Here is a 25,403-nt window from a genome sequence, read left to right on the forward strand (position 1 = left end):
AATTGCATACATACTAGGAGGTGAAATGCTATACAAAGGAAGACAATGGGAAAGGGGCTGGGGGATGGGTGGGAGATGTCCCTGAAAGAATGCCAGTTCAGCTCTGAGGGCAGAGCCAGAGCTTTCCAGAAAGGGAAAGGAGCAAAGGTCTGAAAGGGACCTTTAGCTGGAGGGAGGTGAGATGGGAAGCAGTTCAAAAAAAGAAGAGATTGAACATAGTGACAATCTGATTTATTTCTTAACAGAATAGCTGATTGCTTTGCTGAAAATAGATTCTCCAGAGTTGGAGAGGGTAGACCATGAGTATGTCTGAACTTTGTGGTATTCAGTTATAATGTTCAAAATGCCTGAAAGTTTCATCTCCCAGACTCAGTAATAACACTTCTAGAAAACTAACAATTGCTAAAAAAGAAAGATAAATACATACACACATACATACATGTATACACGCACACATATATGTTTGCAGAAGTATTAGTATATGATCGCAAAATGATGGATATAATTCGAGTGGCCAACAATAAGGGCTCATTTAAATAAATTACCATGCATCTCAGCACTGGATTATCATAAGATAATTTTTAAAAATATTAGAGAACAGCACTTACTGATATGAAAAGTTACAATATGACATCAAAGGAAAAAATCGGATAGCATATGTGGTATAGTTTGAGCATATTTTAAATCTATATATGCAATAGATTCTTGATATAAATACAGATATTCATGTGTATATTAGTGGATGTATATAGAAAGGACAAATCCAGATTATACACCAAAATAGTGACAGAAGTGAGATTATAATCTAAGAAGTGATTTTTTTACTTTAATATCTATATTTTTTTGCACTGTCTGAACATTTACAATGAAGGGTTAAGGATTTTAAAAAATTAAATTATTTCAACTTTGAAGTAAAAAATTTGTCCACACTATTTTGAATGGCAACGTAGTATCGCATTGAACAAATATGCATGATTTCCATGCCCATTCCCCATTGTGTTTCTATATTCCATATCTTGGATGCTTAAGTCTCTGTGCTTTTGTGTTATTTCCTTGGGTTATATTCTCAGGAAGAGCAACTACTGGAACAATGGCCATGAATGTTTTATTACTCATTGTCCAAACCCTTTCTAAGATTTCCCTGTTTATATGCCCTCCCATACTAGGTTATTCCTACTCTGTAACTTCTTTGCTGTCTTGATGCGTGGAAAGTGGGTTTTGTAACAGGATGTTAAACTGGAAATCCATCCAAAGTGTGAAGTGGATCAAGAGCAGATGTGAAAGTGCTATGCTAGGCTGACATACAGATTATCACAGTAGCTGCTGTTGGCTCACACTGACAGCTGTAAAGATAAGATGTTGGCTGAAGAGTGGTTTTAGAGCTGTTAGGACATTGAGAGTCATGGCCCCCAACAGCTGGGTGTGGGAGGAGTGGGGGGAGGGGAGGTGCTCCTCCCATTGAGCCCAGTGACAGAGACCTCAAAGGGCTTCTGACAGCATTTGACACCTACTCCTGGGGACAGAAGGGACCCTGAGCTTCCAGGCCTCGTAATTACCACGGGCAAGAGATGGGCTGTGTAGCTATGGATGGAGGAGTTGAAGAGGACATGGCTATGTTCTGTGGCCTTCTGTCAGGGCGAAAAGTGCATGAATGTTTCTCTCAGTCATGATCCAAGCCATGTGTGAGAGACAGTACTGTCTCCGAGGGCAGCCTGGAGGGACAAACAGCTTTCTAGAGAGAGGCAAGACTATATAGCCCAAGGGCTGTGGCACTGATCGGTCCCAACAAGGACAGTGCAGGTGAGGGATCCCCAGCAATGGGGAAAGAGAGGTTCTCCAAGGCATCCACACAAGTACCCTGAGAAACACAATAAGCTTTAAGCCTCTGCCAAGTAGAGAATGACAACATGGTGATCAACTAGGCACGTCAGCACTCACCTCTCCTCTCCCTCATTCCATTAGATGCCTTGGTTCGCAGTACTTGGTTGGGGACACAGAAGAAAACAGGGGAGAAAGAAGCCACTCCCACTTCTTTGACCCACAGAAGCTGGGGGAAAGGAAAAGACCTCAAGACTTTAAACCAAGCTCGGTGTTTCGACTATTACTTAGGATAGACATTCTTGTTAATCAATTGGGACTCAGAATTTCTCAAGAGTGACAAACAAGATGGTGGCAGCTGCTTGAGTTTTTATTCAGAGAGAAGGGGTAAAAATCAAACCACAAAGTAAACATTAAAAGATAAAACTATACATTGTGTTACTTTGGTTATAAGTTGGGTATTTTTACAATATTTATTTGACAATTGTATGTGTAGTCTTTACGAATTATATTTATAGCTTGTCCATATTTCGATGTTGGGATCTTGGTGATTTTCTCGCTGACCTCTGGGACACAACTCTGTATCCTACTGTTATGAACATCAGTGTTTGTGTAACAGACTACCTTCCAGAGCTTTCTGAAATTAAATTGAAAAAAAAAATAATGCTAGCCTTCACTTTCTTTTCAGTTAGACACGTGATCCAGAAATTTTGAGTTTCCACCTAAATCTAAGTCGCATTCAAGCCAAATTCCATAGCTATTTTAGCTACATAGCTATTTTAGCTGAAGTAGCACTTGAGGCCTTCTCAAACTTCTTCCCCTTAGTGACATAACCTCTTATTAAATTATGTGTATGTTTGACCCTTGTCTCATTATAGTCTCCCAGGAAACTACTGCGCAGAGATATATTTAATCTTGAAATTGAAATTAAACCCTTGATAATGGAAAACATTTTAATTAGAACTCCAGAAATGGCTTTTTTTAGTTGATATTTTCAATATTTTGGCAGTGCATTAAAAATTCAAGGGTTCTGTTAAAAATGACTCACACTTTATACCTGGGCCATTATGCCATATAGAGCACTTTTGGTGCCTAAATAATTAGGGATCAGGACAAAAACACTTAACCTGAGCCATAGTTTCAACTATGCCTAACTACACTCGTTTTTCTGTCGTTGATAAATGGGGCAATTTCCTGGATTTGAAACCCTCTTTCATCTACTTGGACCTCCCTCCTTATCCACATCCTGCCCAATGTCGATACTCTCTACTAATAAAGAGTAAAAGTGTCAACTGTACCTGTCAACATACTGCACTAGTGAGTTTGGGCCCCTCCAGTCATGACCATATCCACAGTGCTACCCACTCTGCTCTCCCAGCCTTTCTCTTCTTTCTCTTTACCAAAGAGACTGTTAGAAATCACTTGAGTTAATCTGACTTCTAAATAACTCCTTCTGAAAAGATTCTACTCATTCATTTATTCATTCTTTCACTCATTCAACAAATACATGTGAAACAGCTACCTTATACCTGAGGCTACCTGTCCACAACTTTGTTTCCCAGGAATTTAGAGAAAAATGCATTCTAGGACACCTGTATGAAATAATGCATAACTTCTTACTGATGAGCCATCTAAAAAATACCACCCTCCTTTTGCTTTTTGTCCATTAGTTTAGAAATCAAGGGGTCTTACCATGTTTCCCCGAAAATAAGACCCAACTGGAAAATAAGCCCTAGCATGATTTTTCAGGATGACATCCCCTGAACTTAAGCCCTAATGTGTCCTTTGGAGCAAAACTTAATATAAGACCTGGTCTTATTTTCGGGGAAACATGGTATTTTGAAAAGACCAAAGATTAAATAACCAGAATCAATAAAGCAAGTAGAGGATTGCTTTATCTTATATTAGGGAAAATGACAAAAATATTCTGGTAATCAGGACTGTACCACAGGGCTCTGATATTATTATGAGAGTCTTGATATTATTATGAGAGTCACTGATAATTCTGAAATAAATGAAGAAATTGTACTGCTTGATGACCATGCTGTTGTCGTCATCCTCTCTTGTTCGGTCATCCATCCTGTAAATCTTCTGCCCAGATGGGCTTTCCCTGGCACCCGAGGAGACTGAGTTTCCAGGAAAATGGAATTAATAGGTAGTTGTATTGTAGTTAGGTAAGATGATATACTCTCTTCTCTTCTAGTGACTAAACGATTGATGGCAGGCCCTTAAGAAGTGATGCAAAGAAGATGCCAAGAAACCTTCAGTTTACATTAATAGATTCTTTCACTTGAGAGTAGGATACCGAAGTAATTGAATGTGCCAACAATGATTTCCAATCCAGACAATTTCTTTTTACAAAATGGTGTTATATGTATATCTGGATGTTTAAGTTTATTTGATGTCTTCTTAACAACAATTGTTTTATTTTTCAATTAGAGTTGACATACATTATTATTTTCTGGTGTACAACATAGTTATTAGACATTTATATAACTTACAAGGTGATTACCATTACCATGATAAGTCTAGAACCCATCTGAAAACATATATAGTTATTATAATATTATTGACTATATTCCTTATGTTGTACTTTATATTCCTATGACTATTTTGTAGCTACCAATCTGTACTTAATCCCTTCTCCTTTTACACCCATCACCCCAACCTGCTTCCCATCTGGCAACCATCAAAATGTTCTCTGTATCTATGAGTTTGTTTCTGTTTTGTTTGTTCATTTATTTTTTTCTTTAAATTCCACATATAAGTGAAATAAGATCACACTTGTCTTTCACTGTCTGACTTATTCCACTCAGCATAAGACCCTAGGTCCATCCATGTTTTTGCAGATGGCAAGACTTTTATACCCGAGTATTATTCCATTGTATATATGTACCACCTCTACTTCATCCATTGATGGATGCTCAGGTTGTCTCCATATCTTGGCAATTGTAAATAATGCTGCGATGAACATATGGTGTCCCTTCAAGATAGTATTTTGGGTTTCTTCAGATAAAAATCCAGTAGTGGGATTACTGGGTCCTTCTTTGTCTCTTGTTATAGCCTTTATTTTAAAGTCTAGTTTGTCTGGTATAAGTATTGCTACACCAGATTTTTAATTTTTTGTTTCCATTTTCATGAAATATCTTTTTCCATCCCTTTACTTTCAGTCTGTGTGTATCTTTCAATCTGAAGCAAGTCCCTTGTAAGCAGCATATGTAAGGATCTTGTTTTCTTATCCATTCAGCCACCCTGTCTTTTGACTGGTGCATTTAATTCATTTACATTGAAAGTAATTGTTGATAGATATGTAGCTACTGGCATTTTATTATTCATATGTTTTTTCTTCTTCTTTTTAAAGAAGTCCCTCTAACAGTCCTTGTAATACTGGTTTGGTGTTGATGAACTCCTTTAGTTTTTTCTTGTCTGGGAAGCTCTTTATCTGTCTTTGATTCTAAATGATAGCTGGGTAGAGTAATTTTGGTTGTAGGTTGTTGCTTTTCATCGCTTTGAATATTTTGTGCCAGTCCCTTCTGGCCTGCAATATTTCTGTTGAGAAATCAGCTGACAATCTTATGCAAGCTCCCTTTTAGGTAAATAACTGCTTTTCTCTTGCTGCTTTTAAGGTTTGTCTTTAAACTCTCTTTGTCTTTAAACTTTGGCATTTTAATTATGACGTGTCTTGGTGTGGGGTCTTTGGGTTCATCTTCTTCGGGAGTCTCTACAGTTCCTGAGCTTATATGTCTATTTGCTTCACCAGGTTAGGGAAGTTTTGTGTCATTATTAGTCATATAGTCTAATAGTCAAATAGTCTGTCAATTCTCTGCTCACTGTCTTCTCCTTCTGGGACCCCAATGACGCGAATGTTGTTACACTTGATGCTTTCCCAGAGGTCTCTTAAACTGTCCTCGCTTATTTTGGATTCTTTTTTCTTCTTGCTGTTCTGATTGTACCTTAACTTTTAAATTGCTGATTTGATCCTCTTCTTCATCTAATGTACTGTTGATTCTCTCTAATATATTCTTTATTTTAGTTATTGTATTCTTCATTTCTGACTGGTGCTTTTCTATGTTTTCTATCTTCATTTTTATTTTTAAATCTCTTTGTTGAAGTTCTTACTGAGTTCATCTACTCTGCCCCTGAGCTCATTGAGCATCCTTATAACCAGTGTTTTGAACTCTGTGTCTGGTTGATTTTTGTCTCCATTTTGTTTAGTTCTTTTCCTGGAGCTTTGTTCTGTCCTTTCATTTGGGAAATGCTTCTTTGTCTCCCCAATTTGACTGTCTTCCTGTGTTTATTTCTATGTATTATATGGAGCATCAATGTCTCCCAGTCTTAATAGTGTGATCTTATGCAATAAGTGTCCTGTGGGACCCAGTGGCACAGTCTCCCTGGCCATCTGAGTTGGGTGCTTCAGGGATGTCCCTTGTATGTGTTGTGTGTGCCCTCCTATTGTGTGCCCTCCAGCCTTGGTTGCTGTTTGCAAATGAAATGGAGGGATTGACTCTCAGGCTGATTGATTTTGAGGACTGACCATGACTACAGTGGAGGAGCTATTGTGCAGGGACTGACCTTACTGAACAAGATTCACTTTAACAGGGCTCTGGTGCCTGTCCAGTCTGTCCTTTGGGTGTGTCACCCACAAAGGCAGCTGGGTGGTGCTTAGTCCAAAGCTGGCCACTGAGCAGGCTGGCGCTGATGCTTCCTGGGAGGGGCCCCACTGCAGGCCAAGTTTAGCCACAGCCTGTGCCCTGCCCTGGGCCACCTGGAATGAACCACATAGCAATCCACAGATGTCAGCTACCCATGCTGGGCTAGGAGGTTCCTAGGAGAGGCCAAGCTAAAAATCGAGGCTGGCTGCCTCAAATGCTGGGCCTAGGGCTGCTCAACAAGAGATGTGGGGCCCACTGAGACCAGATGCCTCATGTTTGGGTTTTGTGAACCTTTGAGAGATTTTAGAATGGTCCTCAGCATGAGCCAAGGCAGACCATTTGTTTGGAAAAGCTACTGGAAGCAGCTTGGGTGGGCCTGCAGTGGCTAGGTTACATTCTCTCAGTATCACCAGGGAAAAGCACACGGTATTAGCCAGGTTGATGGAGACTCTGACATGGCAGCCACCTGCATCTATAGACTGGGTGCAGGGAGGGCTCAACAAAGAAACAATGGATTCTTCCAGCACTTCTGTCTGGGAGGAAGCTGCCCCTCCAGTACTTGCCTTGAAGCCAGACAATTCAGATCCTCTCATATATCCCTTGAACCTTTTAAGCAGCTACTCCAGCACTAGAGCCCAGGGCGAGTGAATCCATCAGGAAGTGAATCTGTATGCAGGCCCTTTAAGGAGAATGCCTGGGACTACAGCTGCCATCCTTCTCACTCATCCACAATCTCTGTGGGTTTTCACAGCCAGAAGTTGTGGGGACTTGTCTTCCTGGCACTGGAATCCCTGGCTGGAGACCCTGGTTTGGGGCTGGGACCCAATGCTCCTGAGAGGGGACCTCTGCAGCCAAGATATCCCTCCCAATTTTTAAACACCACATGCAGGTGTGGGACCAGCCTGTTCTGTGTCTTCACTCTTAGCAGTCTCGACGTGGCTTTTTCTGTGTATCTGTAGTTGTAGGGCTTCTGTTCAGATAGACTTCATGTGATTCTCAATGATGGTTGTTCTGTAGTTTAGTTGTAATTTTGTTGTGGCCCTAAGAGGAGGCAAGCACAGCATGTACCTAATCCACCATCTTGACTGGAAATCTCATCTGTCTTATTTAAAAGGGTTTATTTTTTCTCCTTATTTTTGAAGGAAGCTAAAATTGTGACAATTATTAAATAAAAATAAAGAAATGTTTCCCAAGTTTCTAAACATGTTTAATTATTTATAGCACCATAAATACCACTATGTAACAGTAATAATGTTACAAATTATTTATTTTTGTCTAAAAAAGATAAATAAAGAAAATTACAACTTCAACTTGGGGAAAATGGTGACAAAGACCAATATGTCTTGATTTGTAATGCTATATTTTTATTTTTATGCCTCACTGTTAATAAGTTGGCAAGAAATTATTGTTTTTGTTTTTTTCCTTTCAGCGGTTTACCTCTGCAAGAGAACAATGCAGAACAAGGCCAGGCTGGAGCTAGCAGACTATGAAGCTGTAAGTGTTAGGACTTTCTGGTGAACAAAGTCATAAAATGAACAGGAATAAGGCCCATGGTCATTTCTGGGTGCTCTATTAACTTTCTACATTCGTGAATGTAGAAAGGATTTTAAGGATCAGAAATGTTTAAAATGTAGAAACAATGTTTGAAATGTAGAAATGTTTAAGGATCAGATTTCCAAGGGATCAGGTAGCATAATGATGTAATAAATCTCTGACAGAATTGTACACTTGAAACCTATGTAACATTACTAGCTATTGTCACCCCAATAAACTTTAATTAAAAAAAAAATCTCTGCTTGCTTGATTTCATCATTCTCATTGAAGATGGTGAAATTCTAAATATACAAACTCAGAGTAGAAGGGCGAAGCATATCTTATTTGCAAAAATTAACTTAAGTGTAAACACTTTAGATATATACCTACATATAGTGGAGATATACAAACTGAGAGAATTAAAGAACACTTATACTGGCAAAATTTTGCAAAGCTTCCAGGTTGGTCACCATCAGCAGATAAAATTAATCTGATGTAATTTGTTCAGACAATTGCTATGTTGTGATTTACTGAATTTGAAACCCTGTCTAGAAATGGGCACTAAGCTGCCAAGGGTTCACATTGTTGTCAAGAATTGGCTAAACTGATTGAATCAGAGTAAAAACATGTTACTTTTCCTCTTCCTCAGGGAAGTGGGCACAGGAAAATCCAATGGATTATTCTTGAGCACTTTTTTAATAAAACGTAATTTTAGTATTTTGGACTTTTAGTGGTGTGCCCTACAGTCACTTATTCATAAAAATTACTATTTGTAATAGGATTCCCTGTTTTCTCTATGACTATTAATATGAAGATTGGCTGCATCCGTGAGAATGACTTATCACTGAGAGCCAGAGTATACTTACTACTTTGGAAATTCTGTATTTGTTCTCTTGATAAAACCATATGGTAGATAAACTAGAAGGGAGTAGTGAGGATGAACACAGGAATGTCTTCACCTGTGGTTGATTTTTCAGGAGAGCCTGGCCAGACTGCAGAGAGCATTTGCCCGGAAGTGGGAGTTCATTTTTATGCAAGCAGAAGCACAAGCAAAGTGAGTCCTTGTGAGTCTTTTGGAAGATTTGTTCAAGTTTTGGCCTTGTTTTCACAGAGGCACTACAATTAACACAACTTATTATTCTTTGTTACAATGTTGACAGAGTGGACAAGAAGAGAGACAAGATTGAAAGGAAGATCCTTGACAGCCAAGAGAGGGCATTCTGGGACGTGCACCGACCTGTGGTAAGCAAACGTGCCAACATGGTCTCGAATTCATAATCTCAGCTTTGGAAAGGGAGGGATGCCCGAGGAAGTAAGAGAAGAATGTGGTAAGCCCATCATTTATCCCAGAGCCCTGGTTAATTACTTAAGAAAAGATTGCCACTTTTGTGTAAGATGATCGGAATTCAGTACTGTAATATTTAATTTATAAGACCATGACTTTGCTTGCTTACTCACTCTCAGCATTTGAGATACTTGATACTTTTATACACTTGAAAGAAGACCGGGATAAAGAGGTTTTGCGTGGCTTACTATGTACATTTTTCTGTATTTATAGTAAAAGTATCAATCAAAATGTTCCTTCCCTAATTTTTCTTTTTAAAAACCTATTAACAACCTGCTTTGGATGTCAACTTTCATTGATAAGCATTTTAGATGGCTCAGACTCAAATCAGTTTGTACATTTAATGATGTAGCTGGTCTTTGGCTCTACATGCAATAACTTAGCTGGTTTTCGTACACAACAGTGTTCAACCATGTGTCTTAGTGTAGCAAATAATGAATGACCTTGAGTAATACCAGAAAACTTTGTGTGAGAAATTAAACAATGAGCGTGCATAAGACAGCATGTCTAATCTCCTATATATTTCTTTCTATTTTGACACTGTGTCTTCATCTTCTATATATTTCTTTACACCGTCAAGGCATTAGAGAATAATATTTACATAGGTATTATTAGAATAGTTGCACAGCATCAGACAAATCAAGATTGAGGAGAATACCTTAAAATTGTTCTCTCAACTACCTTCAGGTTCTGAGACCAAAATACATCTGTCTTTCAAAAGTTTGTTTTCATATATACGTACTCCAGTTTCAGATAGCAATGTAATTCTTTGATTCTTTATTGAGTTTTTCCCTCTTTTGAATTTGTAAAAGATTAGAATTGAGATTTAACTGGCTTTCCTACTCAAAAGTCAGCTTCAGTTTTATTGCAAACGGTGAAAAGGGATTATGTAAGTATTGCAAGGCTATAAAGTAGGATTTTTGCTTGTTTGTTTGTTTAAAGCAATCTCTAGAAATTGGTCAACACATCGTCTCCATATTGATCTGCTTTATGCGCCTGCACCTCTAGCGGCCCATCTCCAGCCTCCTGGTTTGATGGCCTGCATTCTCCTGGCAACCTAAGAAAACTCACTTCATGCCAGCTCCCCTGCACTGCCCACATCCATTCCATTGCAAACACTCATGCTCTCAGAGCGTGTACAGTAAATCCTCATTTAACGTCATGGATAGGTTCTGTGACTCTAAGCAAGACGATGTATGACAAAGCCAATTTTACCATAGTCGAATGGATAGAAACAAGCATTGGGTTCCTAGGGCACCTCCTCAATGTTCTCATGAAATGGTGTTGAACAAACGATGTTATTTAAGGATCTCCTGTAAAATTGCTCCCACCTCAGGACACTCCCCTGCTCCATTGCCTAAGAATTTCTCAGCCAGTGTCTTGCTCTCCATGTGCCCTGCCAGGGAAGGATCTGTTCACAGTTGTGTTTTCTCTGACCACTGAGAGTCAGGTTCTCATGCTCCGTGCCTCCCCACGGCAGGGAGTACATACGAGTAATCTCCCGGGGGATCCCTTGCTGGGCCTCTGACTAGAAAGTCATCCCAAGTGACACCTGGAGGCAGAAACCACCCGGGAGCCTTTGGCTGCATTTCCCTGATTCAACTGTAGACACTTAAGAGTGAAATGGGCGTGTTTTTGCAATGGTCATTGCTTCTTCTCTAAAGGAAAAAAATAACAGAGCTTCACGTTTTCTGTGTAGCTTCACTCACCTACCCTCATCCAACACTACCTTTAACTAATTTTTTTCTTACATTACAACTGTGTGTCCCATTGGCCTTTTTAAAAAAAAAAAAAAAAAGTTAACAATTTTGAAGTGGCCCCAAGTGCGTGTGATGTGCTGACACTTGTCTACAGGTCACATCAGCCATCCAGGCGCTGCCTTGTATTTTGTTTTTAGGGTTCTGGGCCGTTAGTGAGGGTTAATTCACAAAGATGATGCAGGCAGGAAGGTTAGCAGAAATTCACTCCTAAAAGAGCTGTTATTGGCTGTTTCCTCAGCAAATTTCGTAAGCTATCTCTCTCTTCATTGGCTATAATATTAACTAAGCAATGACAAGAAGAGCTCTCTGAAATAAATATTCCTCAAAAAAAAAAGTGGTAGAGAGAGAAACAACAATATGTGATAATTTCTGAAGATGGCTACACTTCTGTGCTTATCCCTAGAAATTAATTCTGCAGCTATTGTCACGAACACTAAATCTATAGATTTAGAGCTGAAATCTTGTATCTCATAGTTGAAGTTTTACAGCTATTCCTATAGCTGAGTTTCTGCCGGTTCTGACTGTGGCAGACCCTGGTGGTAGTCATCTTGTCAAATTTAAATGTCTTCCAAACAGGATCAGTGAAACCAAATTTTGCATACTGACACCAAAATATTTTCACCTGAGCAACCTAAACTCCTAGCATACCTATGTGTAGGAAAATACCAGACAAGCTCTCTGAGAGGTTTAATGCAGGATTTGTGGGGCCTACCATTGCACATCACACCTCAGTATATGGGAGACTGGCCAGTGTGTCCTCTTCCATTTATAATCATGTTGGCCAATGACCCAGCAGCCAAAGGGAATGGAGAGACCTGTGGCAGAATGGGAAATACAGGAGCTTTGGAATCAGGTAGACATGAGTCCATCATTTACTGTGTTTCCCCAAAATAAGACCGGGTCTTATATTAATTTTTGCTCCATTACGGCTTATTTTCAGGGGATGTCTTATTTTCACATGTACAAAAATCTGCATTTATTTAATTACAGTCATGTCTTCTTCTTCTGGTACATCGTCATAACGTACTAAATGTGTCCATCTGGCTGAGATCTTAACCGGGGCTTATTTTCGGGGTAGGTCGTATTTTTGAGGGAACACAGTATTAGGCCCATCTTGGAAAACTATTTACCTTTTCTGAGACTTGGAAGCCTCATTTATAAGGTGGAAATATACCTACCTTGCAATGTCGATGTGAATATTAAATGAGGTCATATTAAAGATAGCCGGCATATCATTGGACCTGTGGAAGACAATAAACGTTCACCTTCCTTTGTGAGGAGATGCAGAGAGGAACATGAAAAAGGATAGCACAAGCAGAACTGAGCAGCAGTCCGTCATGCGAACGCAATACCTCTGCATCGTCGTTTTCACCAATGTCCACCCATCTAACAGAATACGATCAAGGAGAATCAGACCTTCCCTTTAGTTCCTAGGTCCCAACCAGAATCCTTTCTGAGACCACTCCCCTAGCAGTCTCCTGCCCTTTCACCCTCATCATTCCGTTTGTATATACAATACATGAGGTGGGCTGACCTTGACGTCACTCTGAGGTTGTCGCCATGGCGTTGACTGCTTCTCACCTTCCGCTAGGGACATGTTTTCCTCACCACTGGTCCACATGGTGGTTGGTGCTCATTGACAGCAGTTATTGATGTTGAGGCAGCTAATCTCTGGGCTCTCTCTCTTAGCATCTATCTCTTGTTTTTGAACTCTTTGTTTCCCTTACACTTCCATTTTTATTCCGGCCTTTCTTCAGTCTCCTACCTTTAGTCAATACAAGAAGTACAACAACGTGATCTTCCTTAACGTTTATCATCCAGTCTGATTTTATGAGTCTGGAATGAGCCTGATTTTGTTAACTTTCCTTTTCAAGGGATTATTTCCTACCCACTTGTGGAACTTCTTGAACTGTATGGGGTGTAGCCTTTGTCCACCAAATTTTAATTTAAGTGTGTCAGTACTGTAGCCATCTGCCACTGCAACAACTAATCACTATTTCTATCAAAAGCCATATCTAACCTCATGAAACAGAGTAAAACTCAGCATGTCACCCTACCTGCAATATGTATCATTACGTAATAATACCATTAATTCTGTATCCGTATGTGCCAGGCACTCTACTAAGTCAGAGCATAAAACACAGTCCTTGATTTTTTAAAACTTACGTCCAGTGAAAGCATTTTATGAACATGATCACTAACCCAGATAAGTATGACTGCACCACCTGTTTTCTGGGGCAAAATACAAATGCTCACGGTATGAGGTCTGACAATTAAGTTCTCAAACTTGTTGCAATGATGTTGCTAACCTTTTTTTGATATCAGAGGGATTATTCATTATGAATTTGTACCAACTGGGCAAACAGTTAACCAAATTTACTATTTGGAAGTGCTGAAAAGGCTGCATGAAAAAGTTAGATGAAAACGACCTGAACTTTTTGCCAACAATTCATGACTCTTGCATCACGACAATGTACCAGTTCACATGGCACTGTCTGTGAGGGAGTTTTTAGCCAGTAAACAAATAACTGTATTGGAATATCCTCCCTACTCACCTGATCTGGCCCCCAATGACTTCTTTCTTTACCCAAAGATAAAAGAAATATTGAAAGGAAGACATTGTGATGACATTCAGGACATCAAGATAATATGATGACAATTCTGATGGCTATTCCAGAAAAAGAGTTCCAAAATTCCTTTGAAGGGTGGACTAGGCGCTGGTGTTGGTGCATAGCTTCCCAAGGGGAGTTCTTTGAAGGTGATCGTAATGATATTCAGCATGAGGTATGCAGCACTTTTCTAGGATGAGTTCGCAAACTTAGTTGTCAGACCTTTATATTGACATGACTTGCCCATCGACACACAGCTAGCAGTGGCAGAGCCAGGCCTGGAACCAATGTATATCCTACCGTATCGTCTAATTCACTAAGGAAAGGGGAGTAGTGTGGCTCCAGTCAAATAAAACAGCTGCAGCAAAAGTAAGAGCCTAACTACACACATCCGTCTGCAAAAAGAAGGGGTAAATAGACAGCGATGTTCCACATGTGACATAGCTATGTTTCTAGTGTCTTATTATAGGTACATTTTACTTGTGTATTTTACTCATGGATTTGAATATGTTTCTTTAATTTCTTTTGCTGTTTTCAAAAGCCCAGAGTTCAGGGCATTTTTCAGCTCTTGTAGGCTGTGCATCCCTGATCTAGGGGAACCCAACTACCACATGCAGAACACCCCAGTCAGGGATGGTACACAATATGCACAATAAAGGTCAAATTCCAACAGTGTTGCCCTAATAAATACTCTCTCTTATACTCGGATAGAATAATCTTGTGCCACGTATGTGCTTTTTACTTAAGAAGCATCTAAAAGTTTTATAAAGAAATAAATATATATCTAATTTATATAAATTATTAGTACATGAAAGAAATCAGAAAAAGCACCATTATTTTTATTTTGGTTTTGAAAAAGACTAATTATAACAATAAGAACTAACCCACTAAAAGTTTTAACTCTAGAAATTGATATTCCCCTTAACATTAAAAGTTCTTTATTTGTTAAGGGGAATATCTATATCTATATCTTTCCATTTATATCTATCTATCTATCTATCTATCTATCTATCTATCTATCTATATATATATATATATATATATATATATATATTTTGCCAAACCCAGAAAATGGAGTTATCCTAACAGTACTTATTTGTTGAATATTTATTTAATTTCATTTTTTTCTTGTACTCTCCTACAATTAAAACCTTTCGAAAAAAAAGAGAACAGTTAATCCTTATAAAGCTTTTATTAACTTAAGTAAAGATATATTACATTTTGTTTGGTTTGCTTTGGTTTGATCTGGTTTGACTCTGTCATTTATTTAATCAAAAATAGGTTAAAACTAGCCAGAAATGTAGCGGGGGAAAGGAAATTTCAAAAAGCAACTGAGAATCTTTATACTTTAAAAGATTTTAATATAAAATATTACATGATGTGAATTTATGCTTAGAACTGTAGAAAAATGTGTAATATGATTTTTACTTTTTAAAAACCACGAGCTCACTTAAAGCAGTATAATTGTTCTATTGCACACACTACCTTTATGAAGTAAATTGAGCTTCTCTAAGCATGTTCATGTTTACTCCAGAAAAAAAAGGGGTGTGTGTGGGGGGGCAGGCGAGTCATAATATTGAGGCTCTCAGTTGTCAAGGACTTCAGATAGAATTGCCAAAAACTACTCGAGACAATAATGGGAGCAATACACTAAATTGTAGTAAATGTCAATAATAATTTGGGATTAGGGTTGATTTGTGTATTTAATGTTTCAGTATTTTTATGAAGCCTCTTCCAGGGCTAATGCATTAATTAACCTTGTATTAATATAAAATTAACTTGTATTAATAGAATTTTACTAGTTAATTTGAAGTAAAATTTCTGCTATCATAGTGCTAAAGGGACTTAAATTTGGAGTTCTGTGCCCAGTTCTAAAAACTACATTTTTTAAATGTGCCTGAAGCTTAGTTACGAGGTAAACAGTAAAGGGACAAAGTCAAAAACAAAATGACAACAAAAATTGGTGAAATTATTAAAGAGATTAGTGATGCTGAAGATGAGAGGTCCCATGAAAAGGTGTCTTCATATTTTGAGATGTTATTAGGTAAAGTTGGAATGAGACTTATTCTTATGAGAGCTGACAATTAAGTTCGCGAACTCATCCTAGAAAAAGTGCTACATCCCTCATTGCTGAATATCACTACGGTCACCTTCGAAGAAGGTGGGAAGCTATGCACTGATGCCAGCACCTAGTCCACCCCTCAAAGCAATTTTGGAACTCTTTCTAGAGTGGTCATCAGAGCTGTCGTAATATTACCCTTGATGTCCTAAATGTCATTTCAATATTTCCTTGCTCTTTGGGTAAAGAAAGAAGTCATTGGGGGCCAGATCAGGTGAGTAGGGAGGGTGTTCCAATACAGTTATTTGTTTCCTGGCTGAAAACTCCCTCACAGACAGTGCCGTGTGAGCTGGTGCATGGTCTTGATTCAAGCCGTGAATTGTTGGCGAAAAGTTCAGGTCGTTTTCATCTAACTTTTTCACACAGCCTTTTCAGCACTTCCAAATAATAAACTAGGTTAACTATTTATCCAGTTGGTACAAATTCGTAATGAATAATTCCTCTGATATCAGAAAAAGTTAGCAACATCATTGCAATAAGTTCACGAATTTGTCTCGCCTCATATCCACAAGATAAGATATTATATAACCATTCAAAATGAGTGTTTCAAAGAACTTTAAAGATATGGAGAAAAACTATGCTGAAATATGAAATGAAATTCTCTGCATATAAAGTTACATGTACAATGATACCAATTTTGTTAAAAAAATATGGGGACTGTAGTCGATAATATTGTGATAACTTTGCACGGTGACAGATGGTTACTAGACTTAGTGTGAGGATCCCATCCTAAGGTCTATAAATGTCAACTCACTATACATACACCTGAAACTAATACAATATTGTATGCCAACCGTACTTTAGTAAAGCATAAGAAATATAGATACCTAGAGAAACAATTAGGAGAGGATATGCCAAATGTTGATTACAATTATTCTGGGATATTTGCTACCATAGATAATCTTAATTTTCTACAAGGAGTTTGCATGACACCTATACTCTGAAAAAGTATACACTATAAAATATTCTTAGAATTATTAGACTGACCCATAACATCCGGGCCAAGGGAAGTCAGGTTTCTGCCATGCTTTGAAATAGTGAGAACACAACCTGGAGTGTGTATGGTATCTCACCTGTGGCACTGCGTTCAGGGACTATTAAAATGCTGCCATCTTTTGAGCAGCGTGAGCAGAATAATGTGTGTGGGCGTGGAGAGAGGTGGTCAGATGTATGAGATGAAGTGAGAGGATCTGAGAAATTAAGTTTAGGACAGAGAAGCCAGATGCTACTACTTATCTGTTTTAAATATATAAGCAGCTGTCATTAGAAGGAGGAGAAGTAGCCCACTTTGCTCTGGATAAAAGGAAGTAGATTTTTTTTTTTTAATGAAGAATGATTTCATCCTTTTAATTGTTCAGTGGATGGCATCACAGAACAGAGAGAGCTCTGTTTTCTGAACAGTCCAGGGTTGTGTCATAAGGGTCACCTCTCCTGGGTCGTTGCTTGGACCTCCCTCCACACCTAAGATTCAGTGAGTGCTTCTCATCAGATGGTACAATCGGAGAGTTACTGATTACAGGACTTCAGACTGAAATCTGAGTGCGTAATATTCCAACCAACTTAGTGAAAAGAAAGGATACATAATTCTTTTGTATCAATTCAAATTTTAAGTTTAGTGTGTTACAGATTATACATGATAGTAAACTCACTACAAATAAGGGAACAAGAGAGGAACAAGAGCTTGAGGTTTAAATTCTTTTTCCTTGGTTGTTCCTTGGTTGTACATTTTCCCCATGACCAATGTCTATCATTTGCCTGTGAAAATAATTATCTGCATCTCTTTTAGCCAATGATGTGGTATTTAGTAAGACTAGGGTGCGATTTTCACACATGTGAAAGCAATCACGTAAATTGTCTCTACCCAATTCGGCCTCATAGACAGAGATATGACGTTTCTCTGAAGTAATTCCAGAAAGCTTAGATACATTCTCACAGAGAACATGACTGGATTTTTAATATGTTCCATAATGAGCATGGATTTTCATATATTTTCCATTTCTAAAATAGCGTGCTTTGAAATTTGATATATATCGACTGCTCCCTTTCTTTTTAGTTCAAAAATGGAATCAATTTTTTGCGAGTAATACTCTGTTTTTCCGGCTGTTGTTATTGTGAACAGTGGTGTTAAGTTGTTAAATATTTCCATTATTGGCTTCATTAATTCAAATATTGGTAATGTTGATAGTTTTTTGTGTTAATCTGGACCAATAAGTTGAATCTTACATTTGAGAGAGTGCTATCATCATAAAAAGAATACCATTTTTGCTATAATTATTTTATGTTATTGATGTAAGTAACATCCAGACCTGTAGAGAATTTTTATAAGAGTTTATTTGAACCAAACTGATAACATATGTGGGGGAGCAAGATCTCAAATGCTCCAGAAAATAAATTTTGCAGCTTCTTGTTATTCATTTGAAATTAAGGAGGGAAGGTAAGGAAGAGGACATGGAGGTGGGAAAAAGCAGGGAGGGGATTGGATTACAGGACAGTTAATGAGATTATATGCTGTTTTGAGGGTGGTTATAGCTTATTTCAAAGGTGTGTTAACCTAGATGCACAGAAACAATGGACCAGGCTTGCTTAAGGCAAAGAGTAACCTTTTTCTAAAGAAGTTATATTCCTGGATGGTGTTGAGGAGATTAAACGGGGGTGACTATCCCCCACGCCCTGCCCCATTAGGAATTGATGAATTTCACTCTGATCGTAAATCATAAAAGGGGTTACTTTCCGTAGAACCCCTTTTTCATCCACAATATTGATAACATGTTTAATTATCTTGAGAAAAAAAATTCCTCCAAATATTTCTGCATTCCACCACAGTAATTTCTGCTAAGACTATTCTTTAATTGTAACTTGGATACATTCTCCAAGGTAAATAATATTTTCTTCAGGAGGAAATATATTTAGTATTTTTTTGTCCAAGAAAACCAGGTCTAGAGACCTCTTAAAACACGCAAGTCGTTATATTATCTTATTTATTCATACGATGTCCTACATTTTATCTCTTCATTTTAAAATACCTAAAAATGTGCTAGAAAAGATTTACCTGATTGTGTGGTTGTTACCCTCACAACCTTCCTTAATGCTTCCTATTTCGCCACCCTGACAAGGGTAATTATAGACTTGCAGTCCCCGTGACCGAAAACTGGTCTTTTCCTTCATCAAGTCTCAAGTTTCTGAAAAGTGGCACTTAAAGCAACAAAACCCTTCAGGGATCCCTGAGGCTGAATGGTTGTTTCCATGCCTTAGACATGGGAAAAGTGTGTTTATATTGATGATTTCCTTTGTGTCCTGGGTAGTTCTTTAGTTTCTTTTGAGGGACGAGAATGAGATCCTGCATCCTTGGGTGTTGCAGCTCCCTTCTCACTGAGCAGAGGCAGCACTGGGAGAACCATTACCTCTGAAGGAAGATGGGCAGTAGATAGTTACAGCTCAGAGAGCAGTCCTCTTAACAAACATGCGCAGTATTGTTCTCTTCTCCTCTTTACAGATAAGGAATCTCAGGCACAGGACATTTAACTTACTCATGGGAAACACCCAGGGAAAAATGAGTAACTTCCCGAGGGAGCTCAAAATTCAGGATTAAATACTATCTTACTTGGGAAGGGAGAGAGGGATGTAGGCCTCTTGAGGGAAAGTAAATGATTTATATGAAAGCGGAGTGGGCTTTTAGAAGAATAGATGAGAGATATAATTGTTTGTGACAAAGTTTGTTTAGGAGTGGTGACTTCTGGTCTCCTCTCTGTGATAAGAGTTTGTCTTCAACTCCCTATGGTGCCGGGTGGCTCCTAGACTAATGGGAGGGAATTGATGACAAGTTTCTTTTGGAAGACCTGTCTTTAGGCAGGTAAGAGGAGTCTAGAGAAAGCTGTGAAGTGCTTACAGCTCAAAATAATCAACAAGGAAAAGCAACATGTTTTGGAGTGGCATCTTCTACTGCCCTTCACTCTGTTGGGTTGGCATTAATTTTAGCCCAATTTCACAGATAAGGCAAGTGAAGTTCAGAGAGATGGCATTTTGGTCTGTTTTCCTCTCGTTTAGGAGGTGCCAGGAATGAACCCGGGTCTTCTTAATTGCACCACAGTGCTCTCTCCTGCAACTCAGCTGCCACTCAGAGCCAGGCTCTGAGGTTAACATGACAGTTCATGAAGGAAAGCAATTAGGGTGAGAGAGTTAGGACTTATAATAAACCAAGGAAGAGGAAAAACATTATTTGTTCAATGAAATAAACTTAAAGGCACAGTACAGTAAGTCTTTTTAAGGCATATGCCCATCTAGAAATCTCACACCAGGTAATTATAATGGAAAACTTCAGGGCGAAGGAAAAAAGAGAGAATAAGGAGTATCATTATTAGATAGTAGAGAGTCCCAGCAGAGTGAGGAAGTGGACGATGAGATAACACAGATAAAATGGGACAAAAACATCATCCACGTTGAAGATCTCACCTGTATTAAGATGTTTTGATTTTAGTGTTGTTTTAATGTCTGTCAAGACTAGTTCCTCCAACCCCCACTCCACTTCTTACTTGTTGCTCTTGATTTTATATTTTTCCTAGTTATTTTAGCATATGACCTTTGTAACCAATTGTTTAGCTTCAGAAACAAACAAACAAACAAACAAACAAACAAACACCTTTTGGCATTTTAATTGAACTTGTTAAATTTATATAAAATGTGAAAAAAACTAACTTCTATATGAAGTCGTGTCATCCTATCCATTGATTCATATCTACTTTTGTGTCTTTCAGGAGCACCTTAAATTTTTTTCATGCAGCTTGTACACATTTCTTGTTAGGTTTCTTTCTTCTTTCAGGGGAGCACAGATTCAGGAAGAAACGCAAGTTATGTCCTGATTACAGGATGAAAACAAGGGGATTTTATGAGAAAAGGAAGGGATAATTACATAAATAAAAGAAAAGGAATTTCTGTTGGTGCTAACAGGCTGAGATACCCTTTAGCTATGATGGCTGGTGACCTATTCTGTCATCTGAAAGCATCCATAATCATCAGTCCTTGTGGTCAGAATGTCTGATTTTTCTGTTAGCTTTACAAACAGTTGTTTAGAAGACAATCTTGGTTTGGCCCCGTCCAAAGGTTGCTTTGTCTATTTCAAACATTCCTAGGTTCAAAGAGCAAGAAGTGCAGCAGTTTGTCTGGAATGGCTGCTGTGGCTCCATTTTAAAGTGGCTCCACTTATACCAACTTTTTACACTTTGATCTTTAGCTTAATAGAACATTGCTGCGTTCTCATGTCTGCTTCTCTTATGAATCCATTTCTACATCACACGTGTAATTTCTGGGAAACTCTATTGTATACCCTTGAGCAAATGACAGTGAAAAAGACAAATAATGTCACAGCATTTTCATCAAAATTATTCGATCTTGTAGTGCACTGGAGATAGAACTACTGGTATAGTGTTGATTTTTGTTTTGTTTTCTTAAGTAGACATGGTTGATGAATTTTTTCTAAAGCTCTTTATGTTGTTTTCTCCTTACATGTATTAATAATATATGAGTTCTATTAATGGATGTCCTAATGTTGAATGACCCTTGAAAACTCAGAATAAACTCAAGTTGTTCATGAGGTTTTGTTTTATTAATGTGATATTGGATTTTGTTTTTATTTATTTATTTATTTATTTAGGATTTTGACATAGACATTCAAAAGAGGGACTGGCTAGGCTAGTATTAGACTTCCTTTCTACGTCTGTAACAAAATCTTTACTGTAAAGAATGGCAATGGTATTAATGTGGGCATCCTTGTCCACTATTTAGAAATGCCTAATGCAGAATTCCTTTATTTCTCTGATGTAGAGCCCTGTAAATAAGAAAGGGGTAAGGTAAAGCAACATTTTACCGTGAGCTCAATGTCCATTACATAAAACTCGACAGAGAAAAACATCATGCTTTCACTTCTATTCCCATTCCTCTCACCATGCCTAAGCTCTACACCCTCTGGCTTCTCTCCATTTGTATTTTCTCTGTCTCAACTGCTGAGGGCTTGAAGGGAAACTAGCACAGCCACACAATTTGATGTAGTGCATCCAGAAAGCAACGTTAGCTGAAAAGACTTGAGTCAAATACAGTCATACCCCTGATTTGCAGTTTCACTTTCTGCAGTTTCAGTTACTCACAGTCAATCACAGTCTAAAAATATTAAATAGAAAATTCCAGAAATAAACAATTCATAAGTTTTAAATTGTGTGTCATTCCAAGTAGCATTATGAAATCTTGTGCTGTCTCACTCCATCCTGACCCGGGCATGAATCATCCTTTTGTTCAGCATTCCCACCTCACTTCATTTAATCATGTAGGCATTGCGTCATCTCACATCATCACAAGAAAAAGAGAGAGTAAAGAATAATGAAACATTTTGAGAGAGAGAGCCCACATTTATATAATTACAGAATATAATTATAATTGTTCTATTTTATTAACAGTTACTGTTGTTAATCTCTTACTGTGCCTAATTAATACAGTAAACTTTAACCTAGGTAAAAACATAACAGGAAAAAACATAGTATATATAGGACTCAGTTCTATCAGGGTTTCAGGCATCCACTGGGGTTCAGGAATGTATCCCGCATAGATGGGGAACGACTATATCATCTTAATGCCTAGGTGTGTGATTTTACTAAATGTCTTCAAGTTTCAGGCCCCTCACTTATTAAATGTGGGTGATAATATCTACGCCATAGGTCCATTGAGAATACATTGAGATAATATATGTAAATTGCTTATAGGTACCTGACACATAGTGATTGTTCAGTAATTGGTAATTAAAGTGACTTTAGCAATCATGCTTTCAAAAGGAGACGACAACGTAAGGAGTAAGGTAAGGGAGTGCAGAAAAGTTGGCAGATAGCTTTGCCTAGGTATTATCAGGGAATACTTTCGGGAATCAGGAACTCTGGACTTGAGGTTTGAAACTTATGTGTAGTAGTATCTATTTCAGCATAACAAATTACCCCCAAATTTAGCAGCATAAAATAACAAACATTTATTATTCATGCATAGCTTCTGGGGGTCAGGAATCCGGGAGGTGCTTCCCTGGCTTAGGGTCTCTCGTGAGGCAGCAGTCAAGCTACTGGCCTGGGCTGCTGTTGTCTGAAGGGGCTGGAGAATCTGCTTCCGTCACGTGGTGGTTGGGAGGAGGTTTCCATCCCTGACCACACAGACCTCTACATAAGGACACTCAAGGCATCACTTCCCCCATGACACCCCAAGGTAAAAAGAGCCCCGAGTCAGAAATTGTAGTCCTTCGTAGCCTAACCTCAGAACTCTCACTTCTCCCACAGTCTATTGTTCACACAGACCAACTCTGGCACAGTGTGGGGACTCTACAGGGTGTGAATACTCAGAGGAGAAGATCGTTAGAGACCATATTGGTGGATGACGACCACAGTAGAATTTGGGCAATGGAAGGAATTTGGAAATCAGTTGAAAAGAGGAAACTAGACCATGAATAAACCCTGGCGGGAATAAAATCTCTGTTGCGTGGGTCACCCATGCAAATGCGAATGGAAACTCCTTACCAAAAACCAACCTCTAAGCAGAAGGAGGAGACACAGAGCTCCAGATCAATGAGGGGAGGGCTGACCTTACACACTTCTCACAATTGTGCCAGGTGATTTCCTTACCAAATCCCTAGAGGAAGAGGACAAAGGACTAAGTCCTAAACTAAAGAATGCCTCTCCCTCCCCCTATTAACATCTAGGCAAGTTATTTAAACTTCCTCAGCGTTAATTTCCAAATATTTAAGACAGAGCTAACGATTCTTCTGACAATATTAAGTAACATTTTAGAGAGAAATAATGAAATCACCTTCTCCATAAATGGTTTTTATGACTGGCAATGAGAGGACAGGTGTGAGGTAGTAACTGTCCCCTAGAAGAGTACAAAGACCAGGCCTCACGTGCTCCTCTTTCTATTCAACCCAGTCTCAGGCACGTAGTAGACCCTTGATGGATGTATTTTGAATTCAGGAGAGACTTGATAATACCTGTTCTCCCTCTTCCCTGAATACAGTCTTTTGGATGACACGAAACACACTGGCTTAGCTTTAAAAAGCACACAGGCTCTGATATTTGGACCAACCAAGGCACCAGGGACCAGATTTGAGCCAACAGAACTTTGTCAGCTATCACGAGGTTCATGGATGGCTGGAATTGTTCCTGCTCTCCGGGTACTTACTGGGCCCGCTCTGTTCAGATGTATATCATTCAGCTGAAACACCTGTGAAATGCATGCCACATGGGTCCTCTCTATAAAATGTAAGAGAACAATACGTGGGGATTACTGCTGAGGATAGCAGGGACATTGATTAGAATGCTTAAGGCAGTTTCCAGTTACAAAACCTTTTACATTTATTAGGTCACTTACTCTTTACTGAGACCTTGGAGGGTGGGTAATGATTGTCGTTAATTTATAAGCAAGATAGAGGAGTTGACTTTTGTTGATTATACAGCTAAGAGTCAAATTCTTACTTTTGACCAAAAACCTGGCATTTACCCCACAGTCCCATGCTATCTCTATTAAAGAGTATGCAATCTTTTTTTTTCAATTTGTAATGCACAGCAGGATATTTTATTGCGTAAAGGCCAGATTTGTGCACAACTAGGTTGTGTGTGTGTGTGTGAAATTATTTTGTAGGGGTAGAACACTTTTCCCTTCTTGCCTTCTAGGTTCTTTGGCTGGTCTAATAATTAAATTGACATAGGCAGATTAACAGGAAAAAAAATTCTATGCAAATGGGAGCCCCATAAAAATATGAGTCTCCGCAGCAGTCAGGTAAATGAAGGGGATAAGGGATGTGGGGTCTCAAAGTGGGGGGAGACAATTTACAGGAAGCTAGAAGAGCAGATGTTTGATGAACAAATATTTGCCATGCTATGCAAGGAAGGCTGTTGGATATTAAAAAATAAGTTATTTTTGGTAATAGATTTCTTTCTGGTTCAGGTCCCTGATTTAAGTTCTTTGCGGCAGTGAAGGGGGAAGTAAAAAGTTCTTCCTGAGTCTGCTGGGCTTCAATTGTCTTCAGCTCTAAACAATCTACACTCCCAAGTGGTACAATCTGAGGTAGCGAATTCTGCTCCCTCTCAATTTAAACTTTTCATGTGTTAGATGTCTACAGTACCTTGCACATCTGCGTTATCACTGAAGCAAGCAAAAGGCAGTATATATGTCCATTGTCACAGCATTTCTGAGAGGCGGCTAAATATTGTCAGCCATGCTAGGCTGCTGGGAAGGAGTCACAATGTGGAATGTGCCATGTGAGTTCAACAAGTGTGAAACCTAGAAATCCCCATGTCTGATTCTGGGCTTGAACCAGCAGATATGGTATTCTATAGACGGGGGTTCTGGGGGGCTTGCCTGTAATTTTATACTGCATGCATAATTTGCTTGCATAATTTTATGGGCTCATTTGGAATTTGTCCACTGGAAAAATTGAATCAACTAGGTATTCCATCACCAAAAAGGATCTATTCAGGAAAAAGAACGCATTTCAATCCAGTACTTAGAGCACAGAATGAATTTCCAGTTCCTAGTCTTTATGCCATCCCT

At 38.6% G+C, this 25,403-nt stretch overlaps 1 protein-coding gene across 6 annotated transcripts in view; it reads left to right on the top strand.

Annotated features, from left to right (window-relative positions):
• Positions 1 to 25,403, top strand: part of RGS7 (regulator of G protein signaling 7) — a 437,701-nt gene that overhangs the window by 364,338 nt on the left and 47,960 nt on the right. For all 6 annotated transcript variants that reach the window (XM_033099770.1, XM_033099771.1, XM_033099772.1 and 3 more), the window contains 3 exons: positions 7,900 to 7,964; positions 8,981 to 9,057; positions 9,164 to 9,245. In XM_033099770.1, coding sequence (XP_032955661.1) covers positions 7,900 to 7,964; positions 8,981 to 9,057; positions 9,164 to 9,245 — 224 coding nt within the window. The remainder of the gene's footprint in view (positions 1 to 7,899; positions 7,965 to 8,980; positions 9,058 to 9,163; positions 9,246 to 25,403) is intronic.

This window comes from Rhinolophus ferrumequinum, chromosome 27 (assembly GCF_004115265.2).
Source record: "Rhinolophus ferrumequinum isolate MPI-CBG mRhiFer1 chromosome 27, mRhiFer1_v1.p, whole genome shotgun sequence".
Classification (NCBI taxonomy): Eukaryota; Metazoa; Chordata; class Mammalia; order Chiroptera; family Rhinolophidae; genus Rhinolophus; species Rhinolophus ferrumequinum.